General features: G+C 42.9%; 1 protein-coding gene across 1 annotated transcript; it reads left to right on the top strand.

The window, feature by feature from the left end:
• The first annotated feature begins 13,638 nt into the window (after positions 1–13,638).
• LOC137527217 (olfactory receptor 6C3-like) lies at positions 13,639–14,553 on the top strand. Its single transcript, XM_068247721.1, has one exon. It carries the CDS (start codon positions 13,639–13,641, stop codon positions 14,551–14,553), a length of 915 nt encoding a protein of 304 aa, XP_068103822.1.
• The last annotated feature ends 272 nt before the right edge of the window (positions 14,554–14,825 follow it).

Here is a 14,825-nt window from a genome sequence, read left to right as displayed (position 1 = left end):
AGCGGAGTTGGCTGTTGAATTGGAAGCATTAATGTCTATAGAGTATAGATTATAACACTGAAAGTTTTGTTGATACAATACGCTGTGATGTTCTTTAATAAAAATATGATTATAATACAATACAATAACATATGTAAAGCATTTTTCTTCCCTAGGATTCAAAGCGCATGTATAAGAAGTATAAGAAGAGTACAAGAAGAACAATAGTGACCAAAAAACAGGGTACATACACACATCCAATTTTGATTGGCCAATGATCGGCCACTTTTATCATCTTTATGTAACGTGAAGCAAAATGGATTTTCATTACAATACTATGAACATGTTGTGTAGGTATTGTTTAAAAGGAAATACATATGGCAGCCTCCATATCCTTCTCATGTAAGGTTCCTTTTAAAGGACACCTAAAGTGAGAGAGATGTGGAGGTTGCTGTATTTATTCCCTTTTAAACAATAACAGTTGCTTGGCAGTCCTGCTGTTCTATCATGCATCGGCAGTGTCTGAACAACATACCTGAAACACACATGTGTCAAGTCCAGTCAGATTTCAGTCAGAAACATCTGATCTGCATTCCTGCTCAGGGTCGATGCCTAAAAGTATTAGAGGCAGTGGATCAGCAGGACAGCCAGGCAATGTGCATTGTTTAAAACAAAAATTAATATGTCAGCCACTGTAGGCCTCTGACCTCGGGTTCTGGACTAAATCTGAGCTAAATTTTCCCCTACTTAGTCACAAATAAACTGAATCTTCTACCCACTAGACGGTTATGTGGAGCAAAAGGGAGATTCTCTCTGTTTTAGAAAGTAAAGAGAAGGTACAGTCATTCCTGCTTCTGACACAGACTAGAAGATTGAGGTCTCTAATTCAATTAACTTTTCTCCTGCGTTTTCTCACAGGAGATGCTTTTATACTGTATCAATAAAATAGTTTTTAAACTTGTTGCATGCAAGTCAATGTTTCAATTAAACTTTATATGACTTTTTTTTTTACTCATTTTGTCTTATGTTTTCGTTTGTGAAGTGTTGAAAAGATATTTTATAGATAAGATGAAAAATGAAGTCTTGGGAGAAAACTCGGGAGAAACGTGAACTCAATAAGGGCCTTAGCGTTTTATTCTTTTAGCATCAAGGAAATAGGGAGATAGAATTTAGGTGAAGGAAGCATTACTGTTTTCTATTTCTATATTCAAAGGTCTGTTAAATCAGCACAAGTGCGCTATATGTGAACTTTTCCTTTCACACATTTTTTTAACATGTAGAACCAATTTGAAAGTTACTTAGTTTTTCTCTGCCAAAAAAAGAGAAAATGTCCCTGCATCTTATAGTCCAAATACAAGGCGTTCCTGATTTACGATAGACCGCTGATACAAACTGCTGACCCGCTGCGAGGTTGGGGACTCCCTGTACTGCCCCCGGTGTCCTCCTGCACTGCCCCTGTGTAAATGTAATTAGTGTATCTCTCACCTTACCTGAGGGTGCCCGCGGTGATGAGCTGCTTCTCTCACTCACTCCTTCCCCCTAGTGTTGGCATTTCCTGGTTGCGTCATTACACACACGACCAGCACTAGGGGGAAGGAGTGAGCGAGAGAAGCAGGCAGCTGATCGCCACTGGCTCCCAGGGTCAGGTGAGAAATACTCATGGCTGCTGCTGCTAATTACACTTTTATACAGGGGCAGTGCAGGAGGACACCATGTGACACAAAGGGGGACACGGAGGAGGACACAAGGGGGACAGGAAGAGGACACCATGGGGGACAGGAGGAGGACACCAAGGGGGACAGGTGAAATACACAAAGGGGGACAGGAGGAGGACACAGGGGAACAGGAGGAGGACACAAGGGGGGGAAGAATTGGGGGAGAACATTTACAAGACACCCCCTGGACCAGGTTTTTGCCCTCTAAACCTAGTTGTGTATTATAGTCCAGAGCATCTTATAGTCTTAAAAATACTGTAGCTTGTTGGCAGCAAAAGTGAAATTTAAGTTAATTAACCTCCCTGGTGGTAAGGACAAGGCTGACTTGTTGTCAAAAAAACCTTCTACAAATGGTAGGGACAAGTTAGCTTCGTCAACGCTGAAAACTGGCCTGGAAAGAGTTAGAATGGTGTATGTACACCACCTACTGGCAGTAGGCAGATATTACAGCATTACAGAAAATTCAGTTCTGGAATCTAATATGATACTGTATATTGTACAGAGAATGACTCTTATTGCCACACTGGTCTGAACTCGGCCATGACGGACTATAACGACCACCATGGCTAAGGCCAGAAACCCACTATGAGCGATTTTCTGAGCACTTTGCGATTTGAAAACTCTTGCTAATGTAATGCTATGGGTGTGATCCCACTTGAGCGATTTGATTTTATAAAAATCCCCCATAGCATTGCATTAGCAAGAGTTTTTTTCAGATCACTGACGATTAGAAATCGCTCCTAGTGGGTTTCTGTTCTAAGAGTTGTGCAGCAGACCAGAGTGTGTGCAGCGGCCCAATGATGATCCCTGAAGATCTGGCATGTCACACCTTTAATGATTGCCTAAGCATGACCCAACGGCATTTTTCTTGGCACCTCCCCACCCGCTGGAAGCCGCTCCATTAGATGCGCTTGTCGTTCCTTCTCCCCCTGTGCATTGCAGCAGAGGCGTCATCAGCCAAAGGTGACAGTGCACTAACAACACTGAACAGAATTATCATCAGCCTTTGTACACGATGCGTTTTTTGCTATGCAGGGTGGAGCAGAGAAACAATAAGCGTGCGTAATGGAGAAGTCTCTGGTGATGGGAGCAGCGAGAACAATGCTATTGTGCTGTGCCCGGGGATTGCTAAAAATCTAACATGCCGGATCTTCATGCATTTGTTGTGCGTCTGATGTAGTCATGCTGGTCTGACCATAATGACCACCCTGCCATGACAGTCGTTATGGTGCATCACTCAGAGTTTAGACCTTTAGGGCTGGTTTAGGTGGATGTCTCAATCACCTGCCCAGTGTCTCGTCCAAATGCTTTTCTGCCAGCATGCAGAAAAGCATTTGTTGACTTGCAATGGCAGTTCCCAACGATTGTCATTTTTCATCCCGCAGGGGGACACGAGTGTGGAGCTAATGGACACCAGAATGACCAGACCCTGCTGCATCCAGACAGTGGAATAAATAAAGATTAAAATGCTGCTTTTGCATAAACAGTGGTAAATGACATGCAAGTGTGCGTGTGAACTGGCCCTTAGTTCCTGTACCACACAAGGGAGATGTTTTAGGTAAACACTGGACAGTATTTATTTCTGCATCTGTACATTTATTTCTCCATCCATATTTGAGGAGGGTTTTTCTATTTGTGATTAAAAAGTTTATGTTAGAAATTTTAGAGAAAGCGGGGCCCGGGGGACAGCGATACACGTGGAGGGGCACCAGGGGGGTTCGCATAAGTGCCACAGCCTTCATTCAGGTATCTCCTCTCTTCTTTTTGTGACTCCGTCTTAGTTATTTCTCTCAGCTCTATCTTTTGCTCATCTTGCAAGCGCTGACTGCTCACAGCACAAGCATTATTGTTCATTCACAGCAGAGGTCCTAGATTTTCATTTGTATATTTTTTGTGCTGTATTGTCAATTTTTGTGCTGGTGTACTCTGCAACATGTAATCAGAATCAGAATCAGAATTTATTTCGCCAAGCACGGTTGGACCGTGCCGGAATTGGATTTGGCACATTGATTGGCACAGAGATAGTAATAATACAACAGACAAGATGATACAGAGTAGTACAACAGAACAAGAGCGATGCAACAGAACAGGAGTAATACAACATTTTCAGTAGCGCAATTACGGGACTAGCAGGAATAACAGTGTGTAGGCAAAGCGGTAAGCAAGAGCGGCCGCAGCCGAAATCAGGTATTAGTCCGTAGACGGCAGCAGGGTGGGGGGTCAGAGGAATGGGAAGAGTTCAAGAGTCTAACAGCTGTGGGGTAAAAAGTGTTCATGCGCCTGGTAGTCTTGGCAGGGATGGACCGGAACCTCCGGCCACATGTAGTGTTGTTCCATCCTGCTACAATGTACATTTGAATAGCAAAGCCAGTAGTGTGCAACCTTTTCATTTACCCTTGGTATTGTCCACCCTACACCAGCTGCAGCTGCCCCTTCCGTTAGGTCTGCCCAAAAAAGACATGTTCCCTACTGTTGAATGTGTTAGCGAAATAGGCTGGCCAACAAGATGACAAGCACCCTTCATAACTGGATGGACTGTGTGACTACAAATACACACACACACCAAATGTGTTTTGTTGTTTTGTTGTTTTTGTTTTCGTAGAGTGGTAACACTGGGGTGAATACAAATGTACACAAATTAAATTGTGATTTTGTTTTATTTTTTTGCACATATCTGCTCAGGTTGAACTTCATATTTATTTTTCAGTGACCTGGTTATTTACATATTGGTATTTTACCGGTGATATACTTGCACTATATTCGGCATCACCCTACATCTTTCTTTTTCTTTCTATGTTATTAAACTCACTAGCAGTATGATTATTTCTGGATTTTAGGGTCTAAAAGCAGTGCAATTTTTTCACACACTTTTAGACCCTGAAAGCAGAAAAAAAACCTACCGCAGTGAGATCTGCGACGGCCCCTGCACTTACTCACTTCCCTGGGATCCAGCACTGCAATTTTCTCTCTGTCCTCCGGGTGGCGCTGTACCCGTATAGTGAGATCACCATCTGTCATCATAACAAAAAATGGTGATCTCACCCAAGGGATTCAGAGCCTCCAAGGACAGGAGGAAGAAGGGCTGCCAGTGTGTGGATCCCATGGGATGTGAGTAAGAAACATTGCCACGCTGCGCTGCCTCCCCATACCTACAGGTGGCTACCCCGAGTCAGGCTCGGGATTACCACTCCTAGCTTCTTATTTCCAACCCGATCCTATTTTGGGATTACCAATAACGATGTTAAACCGAATTGTGCATATTCATCTATATACAGTACAGACCAAAAGTTTGGACACACCTTCTCATTCAAAGAGTTTTCTTTATTTTCATGACTATGAACACTGTAGATTCACACTGAAGGCATCCAAACTATGAATTAGCACATGTGGAAGTATAGTACATAACCAAAAAGTGTGAAACAACTGAAAATATGTCATATTCTAGGTTCTTCAAAGTAGCCACCTTTTGCTTTGATTACTGCTTTGCACACTCTTGGAATTCTCTTGATGAACTTCAAAAGGTAGTCACCTGAAATGGTCTTCCAACAGTCTTGAAGGAGTTCCCAGAGATGCTTAGCACTTGTTGGCCCTTTTGCCTTCACTCTGCTCACCCCAAACCATCTCGATTGGGTTCAGGTCTGGTGACTGTGGAGGCCAGGTCATCTGGTGCAGCACCCTGGTCAAATAGCCCTTACAGCCTGGAGGTGTGTTTGCGGTCATTGTCCTGTTGAAAAATAAATGATGGTCCAACTAAACGCAAACCGAATGGAATAGCATGCCGCTGCAAGATGCTGTGGTGGCCATGCTGGTTCAGTATGCCTTCAATTTTGAAAAAATCCCCAACAGTGTCACCAGCAAAGCACCCCCACATCATCACACCTCCTCCTCCATGCTTCACGGTGGAAACCAGACATGTAGAGACCATCCGGTCACCTTTTCTAGGTCACAGTTTGGAACCAAAAATCTCAAATATTTACTCATCAGACCAAAGCACAAATTTCCACTGGTCTAATGTCCATTCCTTGTGTTCTTTAGCCCAAACAAGTCTCTTCTGCTTGTTGCCTGTCCTTAGCAGTGGTTTCCTAGCAGATATTCTACCATGAAGGCTTGATTCACACAGTCTCCTCTCAACAGTTGTTCTAGAGATGTGTCTGCTGCTAGAACTCTGTGTGAAATTGACCTGGTCTCTAATCTGAGCTACTGTTAACCTGCGATTTCTGAGGCTGGTGACTCGGATGAACTGATCCTCCGCAGCAGAGGTGACTCTTGGTCTTCCTTTCCGCATGTGATCCAGTTTCTTTGTAGCGTTTGATGGTTTTTTAGACAGCACTTGGGGACACTTTCAAAGTTTTCCCAATTTTTCGGACCGACTGACCTTAATTTCTTAAAGTAATGATGGCCACTCATTTTTCTTTACTTAGCTGCTTTTTTCTTGCCATAATACAAATTCTAACAGTCTATTCAGTAGGACTATCAGCTGTGTATCCACCTGACTTCTCCACAACACAACTGATGGTCCCATACCCATTTATAAGGCAAGAAATGCCACTTATTAAACCTGACAGGGCACACCTGTGAAGTGAAAACCATTTCAGGTGACTACATCTTGGAGAATGCCAAGAGTGTGCAAAGCAGTAATCAAAGCAAAATGTGGCTACTTTGAAGAACCTAGAATATGACATATTTTCAGTTGTTTCACACTTTTTGGTTATGTACTATACTTCCACATGTGTTAATTCATAGTTTGGATGCCTTCAGTGTGGATCTACAATGTTCATAGTCATGAAAATAAAGAAAACTCTTTGAATGAGAAGGTGTGTCTAAACTTTTGGTCTGTACTGCACATAAAATTGGATGTATGTATGTATGTGTGTATGTGTATGTGTGTGTGTGTGTATGTATGTGCCACGATCACTCGAAAACGGCTTGACCAATTTGAACTAAACTTGGTATACAGATCCTTTACTCTGTAGCGTCGTGACGGGGATGCGGGGGGTGCGACCCGCACCAGGTGGGGTGCCCTCAGCCGCCCTAGAGGGGGTGCGCAGTAAAGGAGGGGGAGCCACGAGGAGGGCAGCCCGACCTCTCCCTCCCTTCCTCTCCCCGGGCCGCCCTCCATGCTCCCCCTCCGAGTGCAGAGTGATCACGGAGCTGCAGGGAAGCGCTGTACTAAACTCACCTCCCTGGTTCCAATCGCCGCTGATCTTCTCCGCTCTGTATAGCTGCTAATACACACGCTGCTTACGGCTAAACAGGAAGCAGCGTGTGTATCAACATCTATGCAGAGCGGGAGGAGACTGGCGGCGAGTGCGGCGATTGGAACCAGGGAGGTGAGTTTAGTACAGCGCTTCCCTGTGGCTCCGTGATCACTCTGCACTCGGAGGGGGAGCATGGAGGGCCGCCCGGGGAAAGGAAGGGAGGGAGAGGTCGGGCTGCCCTCCCCGTGGCCCCCCCTTCATTATGGGGGGCACCTACCTAATCTAACCTATACTGGGGGGCACCTACCTAATCTAACCCATACTGGGGGGCACCTACCTAATCTAACCCATACTGGGGGGCACCTACCTAATCTAACCCATACTGGGGGGCACCTACCTAATGTAACCTATACAGGGGGGCACCTACCTAATCTAACCTATACAGGGGGGCACCTACCTAATCTAACCTATACTGGTGGGCAGCTACCTATCTAACCTATACTGGGGGGCACCTACCTAATCTAACCTATACTGGGGGGGCAGCTACCTATCTAACCTATACTGGGGGGGGGCAGCTACCTATCTAACCTATACTGGGGGGCACCTACCTAATCTAACCTATACGGGGGGCAGCTACCTATCTAACCTATACTGGGGGGCAGCTACCTATCTAACCTATACTGGGGGGCACCTACCTAATCTAACCTATACTGGGGGGCAGCTACCTATCTAACCTATACTGGGGGGCAGCTACCTATCTAACCTATACTGGGGGGCAGCTGCCTATCTAACCTATAATGGGGGGCAGCTACCTATCTAACCTTTGCTGGGGGGCACCTACCTAATCTAACCTATACTGGGGGCAGCTACCTATCTAACCTATACTGGAGGCACCTACCTATCTAACCTATACTGGGGGCAGCTACCTATGTAATCTATACTGGGGCACCTACCTATCTAACCTGTATTGGGGGCACCTACCTAGCTAGCCTATATTGGTGGCAACTATACTGACTACCTATATTGGAGGCACCTACCCAACTAACCTATACTGGGGGCACCTACCTATCTAACCTATGCTGGGGGCAACTATTCTGGCTACCTACATTAGCCCACTGCCTCACAGTCACATTACAGTTACCCCCACCCATGTGATGTCATGTCCACACCCTTTTTTTGCCGCTGCGTGCTTCACTTTTTTTTGGGGGGGGGGGGTCGGTAAATTATCCCACCGGGTGTCAAACACCCTAGCTACGCCACTGCCCTTACTACCTGGGATGATATGTTCTGGGGGTCTTGCGCCCCCCCATGCACACCTGGGCGGAGCTACAAACAGCCTATCTGAGTTCTTTGCTGGATAAACTGCTTCCATTCACACATTTTTCATGCCAGGAACCTGAAAGCTCACAAATTTGGTCATTGAGTGACTGTGTGTCAAGGTTACAAAAAGTGTGCAGAGCCAAAAACAAATTTCACTGGTCAAATATAAACTGCAGCCATTCTTACACTGTTAATGGCAGGGTTGTCAAACTTTGCACAGTTGGTCACTGGGTGACTGGGGTTAATATTCAGGAAAATGGGTGGAGCCTACAACAGCCAATCAAAATTCACCTGTTGATTTTCAAGGGGAATATTTAAATTGCTGCCAAAAACAGCCAATCAGATTTGATTGGTTTCATTGGGAATATACAAATTCTTGATACCAAGGACCCCAAAGCTCATAAACTTGGTAATTTAGTGACTATAGGTAAAGGTCAGAAAAAGTGGGCAGGGACATGGGAAAATATAAATTGCAACCATTCATACACTGTTAATGGCAGGGTTCCCAAACTTGACACAGTTGGCCACTGGGTGACTGCAATTAATAGTTAGAAAGTGGGTGGAGCCTACAACAGCCAATCAAAATTCACCTATTGATTTTTAAGAGGAATATTTACATTGCTACCATTCTTACATTGTTAATGGCAGAGGCCTCAAACCTGATACAGTCAGTCATTGGGTGACTGGGGTCCAAATTCACTTTAGGTGGTGGAGCCACAAACAGCCAATCAGATTTGTTAGATTGATTTCAGCCATTCTGTTATTGGCAGGGGTTTCAAACTTGACACAGTTGGTCACTGGATGACTGGGATAAATATTCTGGAAAGTGGGTGGAGGCTAGAACAGCCACTTAAAATTCACCTATTGATTTTCAAGAGGAATATTTACATTGCTGCTATTCTTACACTCTTAATGACAGATGCCTCAAATCTGGTACAATCAGTCACTGGGAGACTGGTGTTTAAATTCTGAAAAGGGGGCGGGCCACAAACAGCCAATCAGATTTGTTTAATTTCAATGGACAAATGCAACTTATTGATGCTAAGGACCCCAAAGCTCATAAACTTGGTCATTGAGTGACTGTATGTCAAGGTTAGAAACAGCCAAAAACAACTTTTTACATGGGAAAATATAAACTGCAGCCATTCTTACACTGTTAATGGCAGGGTTCTCAAACTTGACACAGTTGGTTACTGGGTGACTGGGATTAATATTCAGAAAAGTAGGTGGAACCTACAACAGCCAATCAAAATTCACCTATTGATTTTCAAGGGGAATATTGAAATTTCTGCCATTCTTACACTGTTAATGACAGAGGCCTCAAACCTGCTACAGTCGGCCATTAAGTGACTGGGGTTCAAATTTACTAGGGCGGAAGCTACAAACATCCAATCAGATTTCTTTGCTGGATAAACTGCTTCCATTCACACAATTGTTATGCCAGGAACCTGAAAGTTCACAAACTTGGTCATTGAGTGACTGTGTGTCAAGGTTACAAAAACTGGGTGGACTCAAAAACAGGGAAAATGTTAACTGCAGCCCTTCTTCACTGTTAATGGCAGGGTTCTCAAACTGTGCACAGTTGGTTACTGGGTGACTTGGATTAAAATTCAGAAAAGTGGGGAGAGCCTAAGAAAGCCAATCAATATTCACCTGTTGATTTTCAAGGGAATATTAAAATTTCTGCCATTCTTTCACTGTTAATGGCACAAGCATCAAACCTGGTACAGTTGGTCATTGGGTCACTGGGGTTCAAATTCAAAAAAGGGGGTGGAGCCACAAACAGCCAATCAGATTTGTTTTTAATGATGCCAAAGCTTACAAACTTGGTCATTGAGTGACTGTGTATCCAGGTTACAAAAAGTGGGCAGAGCCAAAAACAAATTTTACTGGGAAAATATAAACTGCAGGCCTTCTTATACTGTTAATGGCCGGGTCCTTAAACTTTGCCCAGATGGTCACTGGGTGACTGAGATTAATATTCAGGGAAGTGGGTGGAGCCTATAATAGCCAATCAAAATTCACCTGTTCATTTTCAAGGGGAATATTTAAATTGCTGCCATTTTTACACTGTTAATAGCAGATGCCTCAAACCTGCTACAGTTGGTCATTGGGTGACTGGGGTTCAAATGCTGGAGAGAGGTAGAGTCACAAATAATCTGATTTATTTAATTTCTATGGGACTATACAAATTATTGATGCCAAAGCTCACAAACTTGATCATTGAGTAATTGTGTGTTAGGGTTAGAAAAAGTGGGCAGAGCCGTCACCAGCCAAATACATACCCGGGCAATGCCGGGTCATCAGCTAGTGATTAAATAAAATTGAGTGATGATTTGATATACTTTGCATGGTCTGGTGCTACCTTTGTGGACGATCCTTTATTGCTCTTGCTCCATTGGCACCGGCAGGAAGAGCCATGAGTGATGACTTATTGACCTAACTCAGGGATGACCAGGGATCAACAGTGACTCGTACCAAGACACCGCATAAACTCTTATATACTTCATGCATTTTGGTCGTACCAATGGTCTAGCACCATACAAAATAAATGGGATACAGTTGGAGACATCAAACTTGGAGAAGGACTTAGGAGTACTCATCGACAACAAGTTAAATAATCGTACTCAATGCCAAGCCGCTGCAGCTAAAGCTAACGAAATTTTGGGATGCGTTAAAAGGGAAATAAAAACTCGAGATGCTAGCATAATATTGCCCCTGTTTAACTCTCTAGTAAGGCCACATCTGGAATATGGAATTCAGTTCTGGGCACCACATTACAAAAAAGATATTGCAGTTTTAGAGCAGGTGCAGAGACGAGCAACAAAATTGATACGTGGGATGGAAGGTCTCGCTTACCAAGAAAGGTTAGATAAACTGGGTTATTTTAGTCTAGAGAAAAGACGCCTTAGAGGAGATCTAATTAACATGTATAAATACATCAGAGGGCAATATAATAGCTTGGCGGATGAGCTTTTTGTCCCTAGGCCTTCTCAAAGGACTAGAGGACATGATCTGCGCATGGAGGAAAAACGTTTTAGCCATTTATTTAGGAAAGGGTTCTTTACAGATAGAGTGATTAAGATGTGGAATGCATTGCCACAGGAAGTCGTTATGGCAAACTCTATACCTGCATTTAAAGGGGGCTTAGATGCTTTCCTTGCGTTGAAAGACACCCATGGCTACAATTACTAGGTAATGCCTAATGATGTTGATCCAGGGATTTTATCTGATTGCCATCTGGAGTCGGGAAGGAATTTTTCCCTTTTGGGGCTAATTGGACCATGCCTTGTAAGGGTTTTTTCGCCTTCCTCTGGATCAACAGGGATATGTGAGGGAGCAGGCTGGTGTTGTACTTTGTACTGGTTGAACTCGATGGACGTATGTCTTTTTTAACCAAAATAACTATATAACTATGTAATTTACTGCAAAATGTTTTCGAATATTTACTCACATTTAAAATGTCCATGAGAAAAATAAAGTACAATGAATGCTAACTAATTTTGAATTTATTGGTTTATTTGTTATTATTTTCAGACTGAGCCAACAAGTAGTTTAAAAAAAAATACACAAAGGACCCTTCATGTTGTTGTAACAGAGCACATTCCCTCAGGAGTTTATAGTGCGGATAATGATTTCTGAGAATTAGTAATAATTATACAAATAATCCCTTATCATCACAGAGCTGTCTCCCGGGAGTCTAGTCTATTGCAGACTTATTATTAGGCATGTCAGGAAAACTATAAAACACTCGCCGACAGCAAGGTCCGTAAATATGGAATTCAGACAACTTACCGAGAACTGGATACATGCTAACAAATACGGCAACCACGATGCCTTCAGAACTGCTAAAGGATATTTTTCCAAGATGACTATGGAAGTATCTCTTGAAAGCAATATGGACTTTCGGTTCATATCCTATTTCCCTTATTCGCTGGTGCTATATTACCCATATTTAGCTTATCCTTTCTACATTCTGGTTAGCCTGTGATCTGAGATGAATTGTTTGTATGCCTCTATTTTATGTAGGACTGTCTATATATCGCAAAAGACACAGCAAAACCATGGTGAAAAATAACATATCAATTAACAATTTATAACCTTCCCCTCTTTTCTCCTCTGCACATTATTTTGCATGTCTTCTTAAAACTACAAAAACCACAAAGGGGCTTATAGCCTAGGTGTTGCCACACCAAATTTTCATCAATCGACCGAAAGCAGATTTCGAGGCACACACTTATACCGGCTATGCACAGGAAGTGTAATGGGTTTTTAGAAATGATGTATGGTTTCCAAAATAATGCCATCATTTTCAGAATTTTTTTTATAGAATCCTTGGACCTGTATTTAATGTGTGGTAATCCCATGCTTTAAGAGGAACTTTAACCAAGGATTGAACTTCATTCCACTCAGTAGCTGATACCCCCTTTCTCATGAGAAATCTTTACCTTTTCTCCAACAGATCATCAGAGGGGTCTGTATGGCTGATATTGTGGTGGAACCCCTCCCACAGTGTGATGTCATGGCCATGGTCCTGACAGTTTGCTGTTTGTGAACCTTGTCGCATTGTGGGAAATAGCAGCTTTTTCCAACTTCCAAGTAAGCAGTATCTCCCTCTGTGCATAGAGCTTGCAGTAACAAACATTCCGCACAGATCACCTGGCAGAACTAAAGACATCACCACCAGTGATACATTTCAGAAAGTAAATCAGGGAGAGAAAAGATTTTATAATGGGCAAACACTGAGTAAATAATGTATAAATTAATATTGTAAACAATAAGCAATTGTATTAATTATGTTATTTTCACTGCAGTTCATCTTAAAGCTTCAGCACAGTAACTTGGGTTTCTTCCCCACCTGCACGTTGTACTAAATGAGTGTTTCTCCGCAAGAGAATCTTACCTGCAAAGACGATGCTTTCTATGCAGAGAGCAGCAGCCAAGGACGTCTGATTCAAATCTGTAGTAATTTACGTAGGGTCATAAAACCAAGTAGCAGCATCATACTATCCATACACTATGTGTTTAGATTGCTATCTAGAGTTCCACTTCAGTGGAGGCATTTAAGTCCTGCTTCTGTATCATCTGTTTTACAAACAAGTGTGTTGCTAGTTGAGTCTTCCTAATTTATGGTCTTGTACACTATTGACAAAAAAGTTGCTAGTCTCGCCCTTGCATGGTACCGATTGGTACAATCCATTTTGTTTAGCTCACAAAAGAAGAGTTTTTTGACGGTCCTGGAAATTGATGCACGAAGCACATCAGGTCCTCTTCCTTGCTGCATTTACAGCAATAGTTTTTAGTATCTGCTACAGCATAAGTTTGTGCATGACCAGATCTAGTTTATTTGAGGACATTTATTTGAGGATAAGAACATTTGCTTCTTCGAGTCTACAGAAAAAAATATGAATGTTCAAAACCAGACAATGGAACCTTACTTCTTTGTAAATGGGTTTTCAGATGTCCCTGAGTTACAGCCCCTAATCTTCCCCCTGGTTCTTCTCATTTATCTCATCACTCTTGGTGGCAACATAACCATTCTTCTACTGGTTTGTCTGGACTCTCATCTTCACACTCCCATGTATTTCTTCCTGTGCAACCTGTCTATGCTTGACATAGCTTCTTCTACGGTTACTCTACATAAGGTCCTTCTTATCTGTGTAACAGGAGACAGTGTAGTAACCCTCACAGATTGCATGACACAGTTACACGTCTACACATGGTTATGCGGAAATGAATTGGTTTTACTTACGGCCATGAGCTATGACCGTTATGTTGCCATCTGCAACCCACTGCGTTATTCCGCTGTCATGAACAATAAAGTTTGTGTTGGTTTGGCCCTATTCTGCTGGTCATTTAGTATTCTGCAACCCATTCCCATGATAGTTGTGGTTTCACGATTGTCTTGCTTCACCACCAACATCATTGACCACTTCTTCTGTGATCTTATGCCTTTGATGACTATCAGCTGTAGTGACGTCTATGCTCTGAAACTGGTGATCTTTGCCGATGGAGCTTTGTTTTCTACTTTTATTCCTTTTCTTCTCACTTTCATCTCCTATGCATTCATCATTTCCACCATAATGAGGATTAAGTCCAGAACAGGTAGATCTAAAGCCTTCTACACGTGTTCCTCACACCTCACGGTTGTCATTCTTCTATATCTTACACTTGCTTGCCAGTATATGACACCAAGTGGGACCTTCAAATCCACAAAAATATTTTCTTTACTCAACACAACCGTGGTACCCATGCTGAACCCCTTCATTTACAGCTTGAAAAATAAAGACGTAAAGTCTGCTTTTCATCGGAAGTTCAAGTATGTTAAATCCTTTGTTTAAAGCAGGATTGTCAGCCAGAAAATCAAATTCCATTTATCCACTGCTCTGTGTTTATTATGCAGCCTGAAACCTAACCCCGCATTGCAAGCATTCCAATCTAATCATAAATGTTTCTGCTGTAATAATCTCAGTCTATCACAGTCTATTTTGGTATTGCTGGGGAGATGGAAGCGTGTTATCTCCCTTCCCACATTCCTGCTCCTCACTGATTGGCTGAGGGCAGTTCTGTGTGACAGGAGGCTAAGAAGGGAAATGCACTTCACCTGTCTGCA

Source organism: Hyperolius riggenbachi, chromosome 8, assembly GCF_040937935.1.
Source record: "Hyperolius riggenbachi isolate aHypRig1 chromosome 8, aHypRig1.pri, whole genome shotgun sequence".
Lineage (NCBI taxonomy): Eukaryota > Metazoa > Chordata > Amphibia > Anura > Hyperoliidae > Hyperolius > Hyperolius riggenbachi.
Note: the sequence above shows the minus strand (reverse complement) of the source record. Positions and strands in the feature narration are given on the sequence as shown.

Bases quoted from the DNA above. Each gene is read 5' to 3' on its own strand.
- LOC137527217 (XM_068247721.1), top strand. From the start codon at position 13,639: ATGGAACCTTACTTCTTTGTAAATGGGTTTTCAGATGTCCCTGAGTTA.